The 22,598-nt window shown below is 44.0% G+C and overlaps 1 protein-coding gene across 2 annotated transcripts; it reads right to left on the bottom strand.

Annotated features, from left to right (window-relative positions):
- Positions 1 to 3,873: 3,873 nt before the first annotated feature.
- Positions 3,874 to 22,445, bottom strand: LOC311532005 (uncharacterized protein). Of its 2 annotated transcripts, XM_084649962.1 has the most exons (9): positions 22,341 to 22,445; positions 19,572 to 19,705; positions 16,876 to 16,987; positions 16,030 to 16,154; positions 15,183 to 15,366; positions 13,194 to 13,269; positions 7,299 to 7,456; positions 5,987 to 6,110; positions 3,874 to 4,939 (listed from the first exon to the last, which is right to left on the bottom strand). In XM_084649962.1, the coding sequence occupies exons 1-9, from the start codon at positions 22,371 to 22,373 to the stop codon at positions 4,623 to 4,625; spliced, it is 1,263 nt and encodes a 420-aa protein (XP_084506088.1). In that variant the 5' UTR covers positions 22,374 to 22,445; the 3' UTR covers positions 3,874 to 4,622. The 2 variants fall into 2 exon arrangements, with proteins under 2 accessions (XP_084506088.1, XP_084506089.1); XM_084649963.1 differs by lacking the exons at positions 19,572 to 19,705; positions 22,341 to 22,445 and adding an exon at positions 17,143 to 18,915 and having other exon boundaries at positions 16,030 to 16,987.
- Between the last annotated feature and the right edge of the window lie 153 nt (positions 22,446 to 22,598).

Below are 22,598 nucleotides of genomic sequence, written 5' to 3'. Positions count from 1 at the left end.
CTTTAAAAGGCTGACCTTGCGGGGGGGGAGATGTGTATGGGAATGCAAAATGCTCAACTAGGAGGCCAGCACCTGTGTAATAGTTACCGTGGTACCTGGAAATGGAATAGCAACTGAGGTGGTCCCCACAAGCCCTATGGAAATAATGAGAAGGGGAGGAGCTCACTGGGAATCAACGGAGGGGTGTGTAAAATAGTGTAAATCAACAGAAGATGTTTGGATGTGCTCCTCTCCTATGACTATGGAGGAGCAGGATCAATGGCCTATGCAAGGGGTGAACAATTGGGTGTACTATGTATAAGGTGTTTTGCTGGGAATGTACATATTACTGGGGGCACAATTACACAAGCCCATAACCAAAGTACACCCATCTACATGCTTATATCTGGACACATGGATCTGTGAATTTTATTGCTGTGAATAAACAAACCAGGGCATGCTGCCTGATTCCATACCAAGTGGTTAAGCTGGTTTGGACAATATCCCATTTCTCTGTGAACATTCAATGGACTTATGATATGGACAAAAGCATGCAAAACCTGCAGGGGCAGCTTGTTGCAACTGCCAGCAACTGGACACACAAGATTGTGATCCTGTCGAAGGAGGAGAGGCAGTGTTTTGGGGGTGTCTCGGATGTTGGACCATACTGCAGTGGTCAGGACTCGGCGTTGCTGTGGATTTTGTATTGTTAACTGTACTTGCGTTACGTTGCATATGGAGATAACCTATAAGTACTGTAGTAAGCCCTCCCCACCGTGCAGTGTAGTAGACAACTTGGACCCAACCTTCTCGGGCCCACTATAATAGGAAGTCTGGAACACTAATTGAAATAGGTGTGGTATGCTCGAAGTCCAAAGGTGCAAACAATTAAATATTTATTGGGGTGAACTTCCAGCAAGCATGATTCCAGATTTCTTCTTTAGTGTCCCCCTTCCCAGCTCTGACACCACAGAGCCTTCCCTGTGTCCCTGTTCCCATTCCCTCCCTTAACAAAACATTATTCCAATTTCCCCACCCCCATTCCCTGTTCCCATTCTTCCCCTGCCCCCCACTTCCTGATTGATTGCAACCTATATAGTAAAACTTGAGTTCTGCTTAGCTATACCTTAACCAATCATTTTCCTGAAATTTAACTAACCAATCGTAACATATTGTAACATGATTATTTAACCAATTATATTTTACACCCAGCAAAATTAATTATACAGCAGACAGAAACAATCGCAGAACCAGAGACCAGGCAAATAAACGATAGCAAAGTGGAACCTATAATGACAAAACAATACAGAAGTGAGGATTTCACAACTACATCTATAAAGCAATAAGACATAAAGGTTTCCCAGCTGTGTCTATTGATAAGTGAGTTCTTACTGAACAGAAAACTGTCAAACTAAACTTCCTTTTACATCCCCTAGGCACTTCCCTTGCTCTGGAGGTGATAGATCAGATCACCTTTCTAACAGCCCCAGATTGCCTTATTTCAAGGATTTTTCCAACCTTCACTCCAGTGTAACAACATTTTTGGGCTGGGACTTTCCTTAATTTCCCCCCAAAAAGTCAGAGATGAATTCTGCTAGGTGCTCTCCCTCTGTCTCACCCAGGTGTTGCCAGATTGGCTCGCTGGCACCCTGCCACTGCTGAAGTATGGAATTGCATTAGGAAATCTGGATGCCAGTTGCTGGGGAAGCATCGGGCAAAAGCCTAGCCAGACAAGGTATCTGGGGGAACAGGGAGACAGAATCTCAATGATGAACCTCCCTGGCGGTTACATTTTGAAGTTTCCTCTCAAGAAAAAGTGCCAGGGCCATTTTTCTAGTAGAAACTCTTGGCCAAGCTTCTCAGGCCTCTTGCTTCTGGAGCAGCATAGAAGGACCTTAAAGTAGCCCTTTCCCTTTGCTTTTGCCCCAATGCCCGGTTAATTTCCTCCTGCAGCCTCTCCATCTTGCATGATTTTTGCAGATTTTGTACGCGGCTACAATGTTACTAACTCTCATCATTTTATCACAAAGCTCTTGCTCTTCAGCAGTTTTCTTAAAGCCCCAGCACCTGGAGGCCTGTGACTAGGTAAGAATTTCAGCTTTCATCGCCAAAAAAAACAAAAGGTTCCAGCCCTCATGATTTGCAGAGAAAAGCTTCAAACCGTGACCCAAGTGCAATCTACAAATTCAAACCCGTAAAGGCAAAGCAAAGAACCCAGCATTTCTTCTTACTGTTTTGGGGGATCTGACTCGTGAGTTTTGATGCTTGGGGCTGGCAGTGTTGCACCTGAGAGCAGAGGCGAGTGTAGGAGAACAGAACAGGGGTCACAGAAGGGGCAATCCTCACTGGGCAGGAGAGAAGAGTAAAAGGGGCAGCTCTTCATTCTAAAGCTATGGCCACTTCGCAGGACATTCTGGGGAAACTGGAACCTCACTCGCCCCAATTCACAACAAACACTGGGGTTTAAGTCAAGGCCTGCCTAGGAACCACAGGCCAAAAGGACTCCAGCTCAGGGTTTTCTGGTACCTGATAGAGGAGCCCCTTTGCTTGCCACGGGAGCACACTGACTGAGGCACTCGTCTCCATGGCCTTGCCTCCTCCATGTTCTCTTTGGATTGACTAACGACCCAAGGACTGCAGCTGTAGCCAGCCAAAGGGCATCCTCCCCACTTTGCACAGCCATGCAGGGGACAGTCTGGGTCAAATCAGCACAAGGCTTGCAAGAGAGGTTGAAATGGTTATTTTACAAGCCACTCAGCAGGAAGCCAGCCAATGTTCCCAGGGGACCAGACGAATCCCCGCTGACTCCTGACCATATTTTAGACAAGTCTCAGGAGTGGGGAGGGAATCCCTTCCTCTTCATCTTATCTAGGGCTTATGGAAAGCAGCTGAACCTCAGTGGTGGCTCACCTAGACAGTGGAAGTGACCTTCTTAACTTAGCAAGGCCAATTCTGATGAACCATGAAAGCAGCACTTCTCCAACAGACAGACAAGCAGATCTGTCCTGGGTGGTTTCTGGTGCTAATTCGTTGAAACAGGAACTGGATCTGTTTTGGTTGCTGAATCTGGACTATGGCTCTCCCCATTGGGGAAGTATTGCCAGGCTCTGGCCAGCGTTAGTTGCTCTGGAGTCACAAGAGCCTAAAGTGTTCAGAGCAGATTCTTTTCCCCAAAGCATCTGTCTTTCACTGCAGAGACCCCAGGCCTTGTATATATAGGAAGCTGAGCTTTAACCTTCAGCATCTGCCAGCTGCTTGGTGCCAAATTCAGCATTCTAGTGAGAGGCAGTGTTAATGCCATCCACTATGCCAGGGCAGTGGGGCTGGTCTAGGAGAAGAGCTCAGGAGAGATCTTTACTATACAGAAACATTAACAAACTCTGAGCTTTTATACCCCTGAAGGATAAATACTGACCGCAAAGTCATCTACAAAGACTAGGTTACTGGCTTGGTGCTCCCTGCCACCTGACGGAACTACACCTGGGCCCTTGGCTGGCAGGGGCAGAAATGCCATAAGGAGAGTAGCCCATAGAGGTAGGGTTTACTTATGTTTATGTAGAAAAGGGTTGAAATGTAAATAGGCCCAAAATCTATTTCCTAAGAATAGTCACATGAGGTCTGAAAAAATATGAGTAAAGTGACAATTCAGAGGCAAGTTGAAGATAAGTCAGGACAGATCTATGTTGTAAACATGCTTTTGTCCTAATTAGATTTTACAAATGTTTTAGATAGCATTTTCCAAAACATGAATATTTTATCTGTATTGATAGTTATTGACATGGCATTTATGTAGATGTTAACTAGGAGAATGTTTAATGTTGAATAGCCAATGAGAAAGTAGAAAATATTTAATTATGGTTGTGGAAATATAGATATGGTAACAGATGGGTTTAATGTTAATTAAGGGGCATAATTATAATTGATTATAAAAAGGGTAGCAGGCTAACTTTAGATTACATGCAGCCATGCACCGTCAAGGTACTGTTAGAGAACGTTTTATACCCACACTTCTCATTTAGGGACTGATCACCCCTAAATATATCATTTCATGTTAGACTAAGTATCAGTTCAGTGTAGGTTATAGCATAATACCTGTTTGCTTAACTATTTCCTATTAAATAAACTTTTTAATTGTATCACTCATCGTGTTATTGACAGTCATCCACTAAATTAGATGATCTGGAACCACCCTGGAGGCTGGAACTGTAAAGAATTCAGTTTGGTTTTATTCTTTTGTTTAACTATTTCATTGGGAACACATATGTATAAGGTTACAGGAGCTGCAGGGAAGTGCAGCAAAGCAGAGCTGGGTGGGGGGAACTCCTTTTCCCTCCCACAAATTGGCCCCTCTTCTGGAGAGACTAGCCAGGATAGATAGACACCCAGGGAGGAGGATGGAAAGCTGTGGTTTTAATTACAAAGCACAGAGCATTCAAGCTGTCCTGTACATTCAAAGGTCCCTGGAGCAGGCAGGTTACCTCACTCACCCTCCTTCTTGGTCTCTTGATGCAGCTGTCTATGGCAAGAGCAGGCACCCAAGGAGAGTGCCTGAACTCAATCAAACTGTTCCTTAACCTGCACATTCACTTACAATCACCACACATTATAGGGTCAAGTTCCCACTGCAATTATCTAATGAAGGGTTAATCAAGACAGTGGCCTTGTTCACTGGATGCCCTTAGAGCGCTGTCCTCTCTGAAGAGAGGGGATTCTACATCTGGGGAAGGCTTGTCATTGTCCCTCAATGGGAAAGGAGAAGGGGGAGGGGGAGGAGGGTAAGAGTCATCTTCATGTTTATCATTGTCTGGTGTTAGAGCAGCTGGGCTTGGCTGCAGCGGGCTGCTCCCTCCCTGAAGATAGCCCAGTGCCTGTGCTGCTTCCTTCCTGCTTGCTAGGCGCTTGCAGGACATTTCATGCTGTGCTCCTGGCCTTGGCAGCAGGTACCCATTGTCTTCAACACCTGAGCGGAGAAGGAGAGATGAGGACATACCACCTCTAGTATTGCTCTGTCTTTTGTCTTTTTCCTCTGGGCTCTGACAAACAGGACCCAGGAACACATCTCTGAGGGATGAATGCCAAAACAAAACACCATGGGAAAAATCTCGCAGTCCCTTCTTCAGGCAAAACGCTCGTTGAATTCAACAGGTGTTTTGCTTGAGTCAGGACTGGTGGGTTTGGCCCCATGTGATAGAACAGTCTATTATCCTATGGTGACGTCTCCCAACTCCAATTCCATGTCTCTCTGCTGCTGTCTCTTACACTCCCAATGGCCATTCAATAGAATAAACATTACATTGTTATTCCACCTGTATCTGGTGCCCACCAGCTACAGATGACCTTTTAGACATTAAAAATTTGTTTAAATATTTGTATTTCAAGTCATTTATTTTTGAAATGACATGTTTCTATTTTGAACATTGTGATAACCAACAGGATAATGCTGGGTATCAGATAGGTAAAAACGGAGTAATCTCCTATGATAGTCACCTCAGATTTTAAAGAGCAAGCCTTAACCACCTTCATTCAGAGAGCAACCTCCCTTCGGTGTCCCCTATTTTCAGTCCTCTGAGTGGTCTCTTAAATAGGGGTTTCTCTGCATTCTCTGGAGTGAGTTTGCAAATAATTGGTTATTCATAAGAGTTTTGTGTGTGTTAAGAACAAATGTGCTTTGATGCATAAGCTGTGTTCTGACTGTATAGAAATACACTGCTTCACTTCCCTCTGGTGCATCCAGCATGGCCATTTCCACAGGCAGATACCAGACTAGGTGGCCTAACAGTCTGAGATGCTGTGGCAACTCTTATGATCCTAACTACAACACTCTTCTCACAAAGCCAAATGGAATGCAGCTAATCAGCAATGGGACAGTACCCTTGGCACATGTATTTAAGTGCCTTCCCTCCCACACCCACCCGCACTATTCTGACAGGTTAATGCATAACAACACTGCAAAGAAATGTCTAATGCACTGTCATTACAGTACAGTGGAGATGTTTTCATCACTCACCCTCAAGGACCAGGCTTGCCGTGCTGCTGTTGTACAGCACATACATCCCCGAAGACCTTCTTTTCCCAAGTCCCATGTGTTGCTTTCTGGGGCCTTCCTTTTCCTGGGATTCCTGCTCTTCAGACTAAAAAGGTTCACAGACAATTCAGATGGGTTAGGAGGATATCAAATAAAAGGGGAGATTCTCTAGAGCTGCACATTATTTTGTTTCAGCACGTGAGCACACTTCTGCTCCTCACTCACTCAACAGCAGCCAGGGCATATGGTAATAGGCTATTGGCTCAGTGAAGCAGGATGCCAGAAGATCATGTCAATCAAAAGGAGAATCCGTTTTCATTTCCCCCCATAACATTCTTCATTTTCCTTTTGTCACTGCACACAAAGCATCCCTATAGCTAGCCAGCTCGCCTAGGGTAGCTTAAACTAATCCTACTCTTTAAGATCAAGAAGGCTTTTGCATGTAAGTTCTTTACTGGGAGGAAAGTGTCAAGGCTGAGGGAAACTCGTGTTCTGGAGACTGTCAAGGCTGATCTAAAACCCAGGTCTCCCTCAGCAAAGTCACTGTGCTGACCCTTTCACAATCAATACGAGTGACCGGGTGGAGTCTGATGCTAGAATAATGCCAACATTTGCATCTCTACAATAGTGTAATTACTGAGCATGCAAGTGATCAAGACAGAGACAAATGAAACCTCCTTGGTCACCCACTGCCAGGAGCTTGCTTTGTGCAGCATGATGTGATTAACAGGCCACAGAGAGCATGGACTATCCACATGCCTGGTTTTGGACCGTCTCAGTGATACTCCTCAAGTCTGTGACTGAGTACTGATGAATGCTGGAGCCACAGAGCTGTTGTCTGGGCTCTGTCATACAATTGGCCCTTGGAGAAGAACTCTTCTGTGCTGGTTAATGGAAAGAAAAACATACTGCCCCTGCACAGGTATCTATTGCAAGGGATAAACAAGAGGCTTTGCTTGTCAGTTAACCCTTGTCATCCTGCCATTTATCCCAGCAGAGAGGATGTAACCTAAGGAGGGGCCTGTGACCTCAAAGAGAGCAGATAGTGAACATGCTCAGAAGACTCCAGTCCAGACAGCAGGAAGGGAGATTTTGTTGATGGTTTGAACTGTTGGTTCTTTTCTTGCAGTTGCTGCTGCTTGGCAGAGGATAGGCACACAGGCAGGGATCTGTGACACATCCGATGCGGGGCTGAGGTGATGACTGTTGTTAAGCATAGTGTCAGGGTCCCTTTCCTGGCAGGGAAGCCTAGTCTTTCTGGCCTGTTGCTAGACATTGCTTTACTCAGACTTACTGGTTTTTGTGACAGTTGTTTTTTGTTTGCAGAGGCTTCCTCTGTGCCCGCTAGTGTGCAGGACTCCAGAGACTGGGTGGTGAGTACAATTAGCCCTGCTTCAGCATAGCCCGGTTGCTGGTCTAGTTTGGTCTCGTGGCTCTTCATACCGAAGGAACCTACAGTGGGGTACAGAGAAGACAACTTAACCTTCCTACAAAGCCATCTGAACATCAGGCCTGTCAGAGCTCTCAGCCTGGAAAAACTGGAGAGAAAGAGACAAGTGTACAGGCCTGAATACAGCACAGTCTCAAAGGTGACCTGTGAGTTAAGGGCTAGAAGATGCCCTGGCACTGCCCTGCGGCAGATGCATCTGGAGAGCACAAGAGCACTTGCACCCCTGTACAGCAGCCAAGCACCATGGCAATCTCCATGCTCCCCAAGCACAAGCACTTCTCCCTCCTGCTACCCCTCTGTACACTAGCCAGTATGAAGGGGATGGACAGAAGATGCAGCCATGGTTCTGTTACTCCCCCCACACCACCCAGCAGCAGTGGGACAAACATGCAAGTATGTTCTGCATCCCTGGAAAGGGCATAGCAGCCTGTGTCCTGGAAGGGACAGTCCTCCTAGTGCTCCTGGTATGCAGATCCACACCACTTACTCAGAGCGGTGTCTGTCAGCTATGGTTGAGCCCTAAAATGTATACGCATCTCTCAAGGGTTTCTATAGCATCCATCGCTGTAGGACATAAGAGCCCAGACAAAAATCTATGGTAAAATCGAGTTAAGACAGAGAATAAATATCAGTCATTTAAGGGCAAATTGTTGCTGTGATTATCCCCAAACACACATAATAAACCAAGGTAATAGAGAGAGTTAAGATTACGTTGAAAAAATCCACACATATTAAGATCTGAAAATACAGTTAAGGCACCCAGTCTGTACTCTACCTTGTAGTAACACCAGACAATTACCATACCATTATGAGGAAAGCATCTTAGTGTCTCTAATACTGCATGAGGGGACACTGAATTTTAAAGACTTGTTAGATTATTTTCATTTTGCCCCATCATAGTGTCCCTACAGGACAGAATTCATGTTACTTGGGTGTCTTAAATGCATTTGTATATGTAATTTGCATTTGATGATTTAACTGGGAATTGGTCCTGCTTTGAGCAGGGGGTTGGACTAGATGACCTTCTGGGGTCCCTTCCAACCCTGATATTCTATGATTCTATGATTTGTAGCTCTTAACATGTTTAAGTGTAACTATAACTCTGAAATTGCTGGATTTGTTACTCTTGGTTTTGGGATAATTATAGCATTTGTGTATTGTTTTTCACCCTTAAATTACTGATAAAGTACTCTCAACCTTAACTCACTTTTAACATAATTATGTGTTTTGGAACTTTCTTTTTTTTAAAAAAAGGAGTGCTTGTGGCACCTTAGAGACTAACAAATTTATTTGGGCACAAGCTTTCATGAGCTACAGCTCACTTCACTGGATGCATTCAGTGGAAAATACAGTGGGGAGATTTATATACACAGAGAACATGAAACAATGGGTGTTACCATACACACTGTAACGAGAGTGATCAGGTAAGGTGAGCTATTACTAGCAGGAGAGCGGGGGGGGGGCAGGAGAGTCAGAGTGGAGGAACCTTTTGTAGGGATAATCAAGGTGGGCCATTTCCAGCAGTTGACAAAAACGTCTGAGGAACAGCGGGGGGTGGGGGGTGGGGGCGGAAGGGAGAGTAAACAAGGGGATATAGTTTTACTTTTTGTAATGACCCATCCACTCCCAGTCTTTATTCAAGCCTCAGTTAACTGTATCCAGTTTGCAAATTAATTCTAATTCAGCAGTCTCTCGTTGGAGTCTGTTTTTGAAGTTTTTTTGTTGAAGAATTGCAACTTTTAGGTCTGTAATTGAGTGACCAAAGAGATTGAAGTGTTCTCCAACTGGTTTTTGAATGTTATAATTCTTGACGTCTGATTTGTGTCCATTTATTCTGTTAAGTAGAGACTGTCCAGTTGGCCAATGTACATGGCAGAGGGGCATTGCTGGCACATGATGACATCAATCACATTGGTAGATGTGCAGGTGAACGAGCCTCTGATAGTGTGGCTGATGTGATTAGGCCCTATGATGGTGTCCCTTGAATAGATATGTGGACACAGCTGGCAACGGGCTTTGTTGCAAGGATAAGTTCCTGGGTTTAGTAGTTCTGTTGTGTGGTGTGTGGTTGCTGGTGAGTATTTGCTTCAGGTTGGGGGGCTGTCTGTAAGCAAGGACTGGCCTGTCTCCTAAGACCTGTGAGAGTGATGGGTCGTCCTTCAATTGGATCATTACACAAAGTAAAACAATTTCCCCATGTTTATTCCCCCCCCCACCAGCTGTTCCTCAGACGTTTTTGTCAACTGCTGGAAATGGCCCACCTTGATTATCACTACAGAGGTTTTCCCCCCGCTGCACTCCTGCTGGTAATAGTTCACCTTACCTGATCACTCTGGTTACAGTGTGTATGGTAACACCCATTGTTTCATGTTCTCTGTGTATATAAATCTCCCCACTGTATTTTCCACTGAATGCATCCGATGAAGTGAGCTGTAGCTCACGAAAACTTATGCTCAAATAAATTTGTTAGTCTCTAAGGTGCCACAACTCCTCCTTTTCTTTTTGCGAATACAGACTAACACGGCTGCTACTCTGAAACCTGTCTTTTTTTTAAGTTTATTAACGCTTTCATGCATGAACACACTGACGCTGGCAGACTAGCTCAGGCCAGAGTCACAGGTCAATTCGCTTGGGGGTGAACATCAAAGGGTTAAGTGTATTAGTATTAGGGGTGGCGATTAATTGCAGTTAACTCACGCGATTAATTCAAAAAATTGATTGTGATTAATCGCAGTTTTAATCACACTGTTAAACAATAGAATACCAATTGACATTTATTAAATATTTTTGATGTTTTTCTACATTTTCAAAAATACTGATTTAAATTACAACACAGAATACAAACTGTACAGTGGTCACTTTATATTATTTTTACTACAAATATTTGCACTGTAAAATGATAAACAAAAGAGATCATATTTTTCAATTTACCTCATACAAGTACCATAATGCAATGTCTTTATTTTGAAAGTGCAACTTACAAATGTAGATTTTTTTTTTTTACATAACTGCACTCAAAAACAAAACAATGTAAAACTTTGGAACCTACAAGTCTACTCAGTCCTACTTCTTATTCAGCCAATCGCTGAGAAAAACAAGTTTGGTTACAATTTGCAGGAGATAATGCTGCCTGATTCTTATTTACAGCATCACCTGAAAGTGAGAACAGGCATTTGCATAGCACTTTTGTAGTCGGCATTGCAAGGTATTTATGTACTAGATATGCTAAACATTCGTATGCCCCTTCATGCTTCGGCCACCATTCCAGAGGACATGCTTCCATGCTCATGACGCTTGTTAAAAAAATGTGTTAATTAAATTTTGACTGAACTCCTTGTGGGAGAATAGTATGTCTCCTGTTCTGTTTTACCCACATTCTGCCATATATTTCATGTTACAGCAGTGTAAGCTGATGACCCAGCACATGTTGTTCGTGCAGATTTCACTGAAGATTTGACAAAATGCAAAGAAGATACCAATGTGATATTTCTAAAGATCGCAACAGCACCTGACCCAAGGTTTAAGAATCTAAAGTGCCTTCCAAAATCTGAGGGATAAGGTGTGGAGCACGCTTTCAGAAGTCTTAAAAGAGCAACACTCCAATGCGGAAACTACAGAACCCGAACCACCAAAAAAAGAAAATCAACCTTCTGCTGGGGGCATCTGACTCAGATGATGAAAGTGAACATGCATCAATTTGCACTGCTTTGGATTGTTATCAAGCAGAACCCATCATCAGCATGGACGCATGTCCTCTGGAATGGTGGTTGAAGCATGAAGGGACATATGAAACTTTAGCGCATCTAGCCAGCTATAACAGTATCATGCCAATGTCTGTTCTCACTTTCAGGTGACATTGTAAACAAGAATAGGGTAGCATTATCTCCTGAAAATGTAAACAAACTTGTTTGTCTGAGTGACTGGCTGAACAAGTAGGACTGAATGGACTTGCAGGCTCTAAAGCTTTACATTGTTTTATTTTTGAATGCAGTTACTTTTTGTACCTAATTCTACATTTGTAAGTTCAACTTTCATGATAAAGAGATTGCACTACTGTACTTGAATGAGGTGAATTGAAAAATACTATTTCTTTTGGTTTTTACAGCACAAATATTAGTAATCAAAAATAAATATAAAGTGAGCACTGTTCACTTTGTGTTCTGTGTTGCAATTGAAATCAATATATTTTAAAATGTAGAAAACATCCAAAAGTATTTAAATAAATGGTACGCTATCATTGTCTGACAGTGCGATTAATCACAAATATTTTTAATCACTTGATTATTTTTTTTAATTGCTTGACAGCCCTAATTAGTATATACTCAAACTAATTTGTTCGTACACTAATAGAGATCAAAAGTGATGCTAATGGGATTGTATTCACTTACCTGAAACTGGATGTCTGCTATTACATTACATTTACCCCTGAAATTACATTTACATTATGTAAATCCCTGTAATTAGATTAAAGGGTGTATAGTATGAGAATGTACTCAGATGTTCAATTCATGAAAACTAGTGAAATACCCGATTGTTTGTTTGCTATTACAAACATTTGCATTTGTGTATAACCCTGTAACTAAATCACTCACTAAAGAAATCTTGTGAAATGCTAATGAAGGACTGTAACTACTTGAAATGCTAATTGCAAAGCAAGTGGCCATTGTGCGAGTAAAAACACTGATCAGGTTGTTTTCTGGAGAAGAAGCTATAAGAACCAACTCAAAGGAAGAGCATGTATCTCTGGACTGTTTAGATTCTAACAGGAAGGAATAACTGAATGAGAAGACAGAGATCTGGGTAGCCCTGAAAGACTTTTGGGAACCTGGCAGTTTATTACACCGCTGCCCCTATTTGGAGTTACAAACTGTGATTCACCTGTTTATTATATTTTACCTGCTTTAACCTCTCAATAACTTATTCTTTTTTCTTACCCAACAAACCTATAGTTAGATTAATTAGTTTCCATAGAAGTGGCTGCCAGTGTTGTCTTTGGTGTAAGATCTGGAGTACCAATTGATTTGGGGTAAGTGACAGGTCTCTTGGAACTGGGAGAAACCTGATGTGGTGTGATTTTAGGGTTAAATCTGACCTAAGATTGGCACTCACTGTTGCAAGCTACTCCAGACAGTGTGACAAACACTAAATAAGAAATCCAAAGACCACTCTTTCATGTGATATTTCTAGTAGGGTGAAGATTTGAATGGCTGTGCACTGCATTGGTGTTACAAGGCACCTGTAAACCCAATTTGATTGCCAATGCACTCTGGTTGCTGTGTACTGGTGAATCTGCCCTTGAAAGGGAAATAGCAACAGGATCTGGGAGCTATAGTTGCCAGATACAGAGTTCCTGGACTGGAACCCAGAGAAGTGGGCCAGCCCAGGTTCCCTTACCAACTGCTGGGAAAGCACCCCTGGGCCTGACCTGGGACCAGAAGGCTGACTGGAATGGCAAGCAGGTCACTGATCCAGTGGGTCTTTCATACCCCAGAAGGGCAGAACTATAGTGACCTGGCCAGAGGGCTGAGTCATGAAGAAGGGGCACCCTGAGTCCTAGAGAAATAGGGAGACCACAGGGCAAGGAACTGACCAAAGGAAGCGTCAAACTGGTGGAGAACTAATTCCAGAGCTGCAAGGAGGAGGCCCCACCAATGGTGAATGAACCCCGTTACAGTAGGAAAATGCACCCTGGAAGGGTTTAAAGGCAAGCTTTAGTTTTAACATCCAGTCCAGTTTCACCTTCAAATGCTTTCCTCAGATAAGGACTGTTGCTGATTCTTTCCAGGCCTTGTTCTTTCAAACTCAAAACTGGAATCTAAAGAAACAGCCCAAATATCACAGTTTAACCTGGTAGCTTCAATCAGCATTTTAAATAAATAATCAGTTTATTCACGCCTCCTGCCCAACACATGCTCTTCCCCATCCCACATCTGCCCCTTTCAGTCTTCACAGCCAGGAGTGTTTATTGTCTCATTATTATTTGAATAGGAAGTGTGTGTGTTAGAGTGCAAAGAAGTCAAAGTGGAGAGGGAGGCTTGTAGCTTTAAAGCTCTGACAGTTGTTGAAATTGCTTGGGGCAATATCAGCCTCTCTCCAGCAGGGCAGCTGCACGCTGTAGTATGGGGACGCTGGGAAGAAAGCTGTAAGGCCTGGTCTATACTAGGAAATTAGCCTGTTATAACTATGCAGCTCAGGCATGTGACAAATCCAACCACGCTGCCCCGGACCTACCGACCGCCTCTCAGGGAGGTGGAGTACCTGCACCGATGGGAGAACCCCACCAGTTGGTGCAGTCCGTGTTGTCCCTGAAATGCGCCGCGGTATGACTGCAGTGTTTTCAGTGTAGACAAGCCCTTAGGCACCTAATGCTGGGGAAGCTGCGAAGGGTTCTACAACTATAAATACCAGGTGGCTTGGGGAAGCCTTTCCCATTAGAGTACAGCTGGGAACACACATTATCCAAGCCATGCCGTGATGAGCTAATGGGTGACATCACAGCCGTGATTCAACTCCCTGCAGTGCCCAGATGGGACCTGATCATCGACAGAGAGGGAACCCCCTGGCCTCTTCCATGGGCAGTTACGCTGGATTTCAAAAGTGGGCTGTTGGGAACGGCCGTATGTCTCAAAATCCAATTGTCCTTTCTTCCATTTCAACACCCAGTAGTGCCTCCCCAGAGCTGTAGCTCTTTATAGCATATGGTCTGTACATTATCAATATCAAATTAATAGTATCATCATTGCCCTTTAGCTAACCAGGCTGAAGAGTCAGTGAGACCACGGGAAGGCTCCTTATCCAACTGCCAATGCCCCAGCTGTCCAGCTTTGCCCCCATGTAAAGAACTTTTAGACACTGAGATACTGGAGGAAACACTTTTAAATAAATAAATAAATAGTCATTACTATAGTACCCAGGCACCCTAGTCATGGACCAGGACTCTACGGTACTAGATGCTGTAGGAACACAGAGACAGTCACTGAAAGGCCAAGTGACAGGGCATGGGCAGGGGGAAAAGGAAACTAACTGGCGATGCTGAGCGATACCAGGTGATGGTCAGAGAGGGGGAACACCACAGCAGAAAGAGCAGTGTTTGCTGAAGACCAGGTCAAGTGAGCAGCCCTTTTGGTGAGTGGGAGAGATGAACCAGGGCTGCGGCCAAATGCAGAGGTGAGGAAATGTGCAACTAAATGGCCAGCTGGGTCATCAGCATAGAAATTGAAGTCACTGAGGATAAGTGAGTGTGGGAGACGGTGAGGTGAGCCAGGAGTGGAAATCCAAGAGGCAGGCTGACGAGGAGCAGGTTGGTGCTGAGGACAGTGAGTAGATGACACCAGCGTGGAGGGAGAGTCAGATGCAGGGCTGTTCAAAAGGAGAAACAGTGGGAAGGGGGGAGTGGGAAAGGTTGGAAGCAGGAAGACCAGGAGAGAAGAAGCCCTGCATCCCAGCAGTCTGACCCAAGGCAAGGAATGGTGGAGAAGCAGAGGCCTCTGTAAGAGAAGGCCATGTCAGACAAGCCAGGAGCTGGAGAGAGCGACCTATGGAAGAGTGACATGAATGGCAGAGGCCTTTTAGAGATGGAGTGGGCATTCCAGAGACATGTATTGTCTTTCATTTTGCTAGCAAAGACGGGCTCAGCCTGAAAACCAGCTACTGTAGCTTTCTGTTCTACACTGGCCTTAAGGCCAGTCAGGCTCTCATTGCATTGGCTAGTTTGTATAAACTGGGTACCTTCTGCACAAGCAAAGGACATGTGTGCTTCTCTGTAGCATCAGGCACATCCACTCTCCGGTTCCCCAGCTGCAGGGCACCCTGATCTTGCAGCTCTACTATTGTGGCAGTCTGCAGGTGTCTGGGGGAAGAATACCTGTTTTTTATTGGACTATCCTTTGGTTTCCCTTCTTTGGTTGCAGAACTAAAGACAAAACAAAGCAAAAGGGTCAATATTGCATCATTTCAGAGGGGAAAGTTTGTAGCTGAAGTTGCTAAAGCTGGAAATGTATTAGTACTAAATTAAAGCCACTGACTCATATAAAAGAAATGTCTATTTGAGGAGGTGGGGGATTGACCAACCCTTCCTATGCAGCTTTGAGGTCTCCTCTGCTATTGCATATACCATCTTAATGTGTCCTTTCCCTTCTTTAGCTGGCCCTCCTCTGAGCTGGCCATACCCAAGAGAAAACAAAGATCTTGGAGCTGGGGCAGAGAAACCAGCCTGAAAAGCTGCTATTGTTCCCCCTTTAACCAGCCTTAGCCTGCAGTCTTCCTGCCCTCCAGGATGCCATGCAAGTGGAAGCTACTGTAAATCTCCTTTTGCATTTTCACATGTAAACTCCCCAGTGCACAGAGAATCGAAACCGAGTGCTGGAACTCTGCTTCTGACCCCAAAGGGAACAGTAGAGGCTGCTAGTGCAGGAGTGTGGACCCGCCCCCAGAGCAGTGTCACCTCTGCAATGCCTGCATCTGGGCTGGCCCAACAGCAGTGGCCTGAAAGAGACAGAAGCTCAGCCAGCCTGCATGGCAGCACACTGGGCTAGAGTGTGGGGGCTGGCTTTGTGGTCTAATTCAAAAGACTTACCTGTCACCTCTGTGGCTTGGGACTGATTTTATTTTTTTGGTCACCAACTTAATTTTCTGGCTTCTGTTTGTAAGCAGCTGATAGGGTTGGCCTCCTGAAGGGACCTTCTTGGACTTCTTTCTCTTCTGGGGGGCAGAATAGTTACAGTGAAATACAGACCCAGGAGGAAAACATCCCGTGCCCTTTCTCCTGGCATGTCTAAAACCCCTTCCTGACCTCTCTCCAGGAGAAATGTTTCCCAGTGAGAGAAGCCAGGAGGATGAGCCTTTGATCCTAAACCAATAGAAGAGGCATTTACCCCCATCAGGTAAGAGGATGGTGTAATGCACATGTGATCCCACCAGAAACATGACGAAAGTCCCACTAAGTGAAGACAATGCCTCCCCAAAGGGAACTATTGCTGAATGCGTGTTTTTAAAAAGGCAAGCTACCTGTTAAATACCATTGTGTGCAGTAAGGAGAGCTGATGAGGCACAGGGATTAGTGGGGATTTCCTACACCCCCCACTATCCTGCCTTTAGCCCTATCCCTGTTCGTGTCTTCATTCCAGCAGGACGGGACATCTTTGGAATGCGGCAATTCTGCGGCTTGGTCATTTGCTGTGGAGCGACATGCAGCAATAACTCTCTTACTGGGGCTGAGTGAGTGCCCTGCCTCCACAACTCTCTGCCCATCCATGAGCTGGAAATTCTATACCCAGAGGCATGTGTGTGCGATGCCTGAAAGCGAAGTCCTTAGCCCTCCTCACTCCCAGAAGGCACAAGCATTTGCCCATTTTACAGTGGTCTGTTTGTCATCCCTGCAGTATAGCACTTGGCTGGGCACAAGGCTAGTCCACCAGCAAACCTCCAAGAAGCTCACAGTGTCAAGATCTCTTCCTTTGCTTTGCAGTTCTTTGAGGGAAAAGAGATTTTCAGAAGCAAGGTTTTTAACACATACTCTTCTTAAAGGCTTTAGTCTAAACAAATAAAAGCACAAGGAATCCAATTAATTACAGAAGTAAAATACTCATGTCATAACCCTTTACCAGACACTTCTACTCCCAGCTGACCTGAGAGGTAATAAAGCTAGATCCAGACCAACATTAGAGTAGCCAAAGTCCCGAATGCTCACCAGTGCCTTTATAGGATTCCTGTATTGGGTTCCCAGTTCTCTTCCTGTAGCAGTCCCATGCTGCTAGAGGTGGGACTGCTACAGATGGAGCTCTTAACAGTCAGGATGTGGGGTCAGGAGAATAATGCCTCCTGTCTCAAAGGGTGTCAGCTGGGAAGAGAACAGTGTTAAGGGAAGTCTGATGCAGCTGTCCTTGGCCAGAAGGTTGGGAGCCAAAAGCAGAGCCTAAAGGATAGGGACCCAAAAGAAGGGGGAATTCAAAGATTCTCATGGCTGCAACAGTGAAATGAAAAATTCCCTCTCTCCCCAGTCCCAAAGTGAGAGACAACAGAATAAAACTAACAACAAATATGTCTGAAAGGGTTAACTGGCATCAGGCCTGAACATAAGATACCTAGTTGTGACATTTTGTGCTACAAAGGAGGGGTGTCTGGGTTTGAATTCCAGACTCTTACACTCCCTAAAATAGCACAGACAAGGGCTAATTTTGTGGTATTCAACTACACCTGCCCACTGACCAGAAGTCAAATTCCAGCCAAATGAGAGTCTTAAGAAAAAGAGGAGAGACCAGGCAAGGCATCCAAGCCAGATTCCCTGGAGTTAAAGACCCAACTCAGTTCCCCAACATACGAAGGAGCTCCAGCCTATGGAGAGTATACCGGGGCAGGGGGAGAGGGGGTAAGGACGGCTGGTGGCTAAGTAGTACTGGAGAAACTAGGGTTGGGCTGGGCTGGGCTGACAACAATTAGAGAACCAAAAGAAACAACTACATTGGGAGTCTGGCTACCGCCTTCACAGCCCAACAGGCATGAGTGGCTGGGTGGGCAGCTCCTGCACAGCCATTCCAGTCCACAGATTGTCCGAGTGGCTGCTAGACATTAGGGACACTAGATGGGTGTATTCATGAATCCGGTGTCCCTGCCCCCACTCAATACTGCCTTCTGTGCCAGCCTGGACAGAGCTGGCATGCAGGCCTCAGAGGCATTCAGGTAGTGCAGCACCGCACATGAGACACGTCTGCCTGCCGTCTCCCCTCTGCACGACAAGTGAATTTCACCCTGGGAATTTCAGGCCACATCTACTCCAGTGATTAGTTGCACAAATATGCAAATTACACATCCCTCTCATGCATGCACCCTGATGGCTATTTTGTCTGTGTATAAGTCACTGTACCAGCCCAGGAATCTCACCCAAATCGGGGTCTGTTCTTAAATCACTGACATCTTATGATGAACACAAAAGTACTATGAACATGCTTATTAATCCAACAGAAATGACTGTAAAGTAGCTCCCGAAGACTGGGGGCCAGACTCTAATAACTGACGTCAGTAACTGATATTGGAATGTGGCCTGGGCTCTTGACTAGAAAGCTTGGCTGAGATTTTCCAGGCCACCTAAAGCTTTAGATGCCCAGTCCTCAGTAAATTTAATGGGAAATGGGCATCCAAATCCCTTAGACAGCTATGAAAACTCAGCCCTTGTGTGTTAGATTCTACCCCTCTGTGCTAAAGAGAGAGAATGACCTGAAACTGAGGAAAAGTGATTGAGGCTAAAAGCATGAATGAGACTCACGTAGACTTACTTCTCGAGATGGATGGAGTACAGTGCAAAAGCCAGAGGGTGGCACTCACATACAGCATATGCCTAGCAGGCTCTTCCCAGCTTCTCAAACTTCTGAAATTGGGTCTCATTTGCCATTAGTAGGACTCAAACTCATTTTTAACACAATTCTGTCCCATTTCCTTCACAGTTCACATAAATACCATTAAGAAAAGGAGGACTTGTGGCACCTTAGAGACTAACCAATTTATTTGAGCATAAGCTTTCGTGAGCTACAGCTCTCTTCATCGGATGCAAAACTGAATGCATCTGATGAAGTGAGCTGTAGCTCACGAAAGCTTATGCTCAAATAAATTGGTTAGTCTCTAAGGTGCCACAAGTCCTCCTTTTCTGTTTGCGAATACAGACGAACACGGCTGCTACTCTGAAACCTATAAATACCATTAGTTTCACAGTCTCACAGTTGAGGCTGCAGCCAGGTTTTCAGGCTGCTGCCAAGGTTTGTGAGCTACAAGACTACTGGTGTTGGATTATGGCTGAAACCTGCTATCCATGCGATTCTGATGCAAAGGACACATTTTGCTCATCTCTGGCCTGGATGCTCCAAGTGCAGCTTCTGAACTTCTACAATACTTATCCCAGATTTAATACAGAGGTATGACCAGCAAAGACTATATGGTTCATCTTGAGCCAAGCTGAGCGCATTGTACACAGGGATGGGGCGCCTCTGCAGGCCACACCTCTGGGTAAGGGTGACTGCCATGTGTTCTGTTATATGGAAAATAGGGGCAACTATGTGACCTTCAGCTAGTCACTCTTAGGAGATGGACTCTCCCAGTGTATATTGTATTTATCACTATGGTACTTACTCTGTTACTGCTTCCATGTCAGGCCTCTGAGATTTTCTGTGTATGTTTGGGACCCATTTAACAATCAAATTTCCACTGTCTGGACAGTAGTCCTGCTTGGGAGCAGCAACCTCACTGAGATCCATCACTTGGAGCTACGACATAAACATGGTATGATTAGTCACTTGTAGAGGTACTCTTCCCTGAGCCAATGCCAACGGTGCTGTGCAGTCACTGAACTACTGCAGGTGCCACGTATTACATTCTTGTTTTCTTTCACAGGAGAGAACTATAAAAAAATTGCCCAAATCACTTGTGATCATTAAAGATTCTGAGGCACTTCTCACAAGAGACAGAATGTTAATCCTGGTGGCCTAGTCAAAGTCTAAGGTAAATAATTATATTTTGCTGCCTTAAAATTCATCCTGTAATTTCACATGGAGAAATGAAATTATTCTTCATTTCCCCTCCTAAAAACTCCAGCTGTTGGGTAGTATTGCTGGAGGAAACCAGCTGCTGCATTCCATCCAAGAGGTGACTGCAGCAGATGAATGATCCTTCTAAAGTCTGCAAAGTGGCTTTGGGATCCTTCGGGATGAAAGGCACTATGCAAATGAAAAGTTCTAATTATTATTAAACCTCAAAAACTAGCTAGGCAGATGCAATGTGAATGAGAGGAATCAAGTAAATGTAAGACTCTCAAAGCAATATTAAAGGGGAACTGCAAAGGAAAAGTACTTATGCCTTTTGCTCTCCTTGATGATTACATGTCATAACTTTTCAAAAAGAAAACATGCTAAAAGCTCTGCTTGTTTTTTCGTATAAAAATAGCAAATCACAGTCTCCCTGGTTTTGCTGGAAGATGCTTTTGAGGGCTGTAGAACAAGATTTGGATAGGAACATTACAGCAGCTTTCCCAGCCCTCCATTGAAAGCCTTGCCTCAGCCATCACCTCCCACATGAGGACAGGAATCAATACACTGGAAACATTCAGAGCTGTTTAAAAGGAAGAGAGTTTGCTTAGCTGGATTTCCCAGAGCATAATTTCAAAGTGAATAACTACAAAGACTGCACCAACTCTCTTCTCCACCAAAAAAGTCACTGAATCAATTTCCATTATTGGATGCAAAGCAATGAACAGCAGTAGACTTGGCAGAATTTGATTATTTTAAAAAATTTTGATGAATTATATCAATGGGTATTTAAGCATTTTTAAATTTTGTACCAATTTCAGTTTTCACAGCTGCATAAAATTATGGGTTTTAAGAAAAAATTCAATTTTTATTGATTTTTAAATGTTCATAGTTGGAGGAAATTATGGGGGGTTGAGACAATCGGGGGTGGAGTTAGACGATTATTTAATGACAGTCTTTCATATTCAAAAAATTAAGGCTTTAGAAAATAAGAACATAAGAACGGCCATACTGGGTCAGACCAAAGGTCCATCTAGCCCAGTATCCTGTCTTCCAACAGTGGCCCATGCCAGGTGCCCCAGAGGGAATGAACAGAACAGGTAATCATCAAGTGATCCATCCCCTGTCGCCCATTCCCAGCTTCTGGCAAACTGTGGCTAGGGACACCATCTCTGCCCATCCTGGCTAATAGCCATTGATGGACCTAACCTCCATGAATTTATCTAGTTCTTTTTTGAATTCTTTTCTGTTATAGTCTTGGCCTTCACAACATCCTCAGGCAAAGAGTTCCACAGGTTGACTGTGCTGTATGAAAAAATACTTCCTTTTGTTTGTTTTAAACCTGCTGTCTATTAATTTCATCTGGTGACCCCTAGTCCTTGTGTTATGAGGAGTAAATAACACTTCCTTATTTACTTTCTCCACTCCAGTCATGATTTTATAGACCTCAATCATATCCCCCCTTAGTTGTCTCTATTCCAAGCTGAAAAATCCCAGTTTTATTAATCTCTCCTCATATGGCAGCCATTCCATAATCTTAATAATTTTTGTTGCTCTTTTCTGAATCTTTTCCAATATATCTTTTTTGAGATGGGGTGACCACATCTGCATGCAGTATTCAAGATGTGGGCGTACCATGGATTTATATAGAGCCAATATGATAGTGTGTGTCTTATTATCTATCCCTTTCTTAATGATTCCCAACATTCTGCCGCAGCACATTGAGTGGATGTTTTCAGAGAACTATCCACAGTGACTCCAAAATCTCTTTCTTGAGTGGTAACAGCTAATTTAGACCCCATCATTGTATATGTATAGTTGGGATTATGTTTTCCAATGTGCGTTACTTTGCATTTTTCAACATTGAATTTAATCTGCCATTTTGTTGCCCAGTCACCCAGAGATTCTTTTGTAGCTCTTCACAGTCTGCCTGGGACTTAACTATCTTTAATAGTTTTGTATCACCTGCGACTTTTGCCACTTCACTGTTTACCCCTTTTTCCTGATCATTTATAAATTTATAACTGTTAAAACACAAAATGTCAACATCTCATGTCAAAATATACAATATAAATATCCTTAAATCAAACTAAGTTCTCAAGCAGCATTTTCTTTCTTTCATGTTCTGTAAATTTCAATTATTACTGATGGAATTATTTTTTCGCTGTGTGCGGTGAAATCGACATTTACAGACATACCTAAATATCAGCCACACTGAGAGATGCTTCTTTTCTTTGTGCCATAACACAAGAGTGCCCAAATAGTGTCCAGCTGAGGGCCCCAATGGCAACTTACCAGAAGCTCAAAGGTTAGCCCTGAGTTCTATAAAAAGGATATCCTTGCAAGCACTCATCTTTCCCCCATTTAAATCACTCACATTTCCAACTCTATTCAAGTTGGTGAAGCTCATCTCTGTCTGTGGGATCGTGTGTGACCCTACCACTGAGTTCAGTCCTGGGAAATGAGTTCTTTCTGAACTGAAATATAGGCACAAACCAAAATCACAGTGAGAAAAATACAAACTAACAGCATGCAAAGGACACTATCTGCTATTAAGGTTGTAGTAGACAGAGCTCCGCGTGGATACAAAATTTGCATCGCATGCGATCTGCAAACATGGTCCGTGGATACAAGC

This window comes from Lepidochelys olivacea, assembly GCF_965140295.1.
Source record: "Lepidochelys olivacea isolate rLepOli2 genome assembly, chromosome: 16".
Taxonomy (NCBI): domain Eukaryota; kingdom Metazoa; phylum Chordata; order Testudines; family Cheloniidae; genus Lepidochelys; species Lepidochelys olivacea.
The sequence above is the reverse complement of the archived record's forward strand: the minus strand, read 5'-3'. Positions and strand labels throughout refer to the sequence as shown.

What these genes read in the sequence shown, in the direction of transcription:
- LOC311532005 (XM_084649962.1), bottom strand. Translation starts at nt 22,373, where the DNA reads ATGAGCTTCACCAACTTGAATAGAGTTGGAAAT. An exon ending in CCAAGCCACAGAGGTGACAG is followed by an intron (nt 15,367 to 16,029) that starts GTAAGTCTTTTG and finishes TTTTGTCTTTAG; the next exon opens with TTCTGCAACCAAAGAAGGGA. An exon ending in GGCAAGCCTGGTCCTTGAGG is followed by an intron (nt 4,940 to 5,986) that starts GTGAGTGATGAA and finishes TTCTCCGCTCAG; the next exon opens with GTGTTGAAGACAATGGGTAC.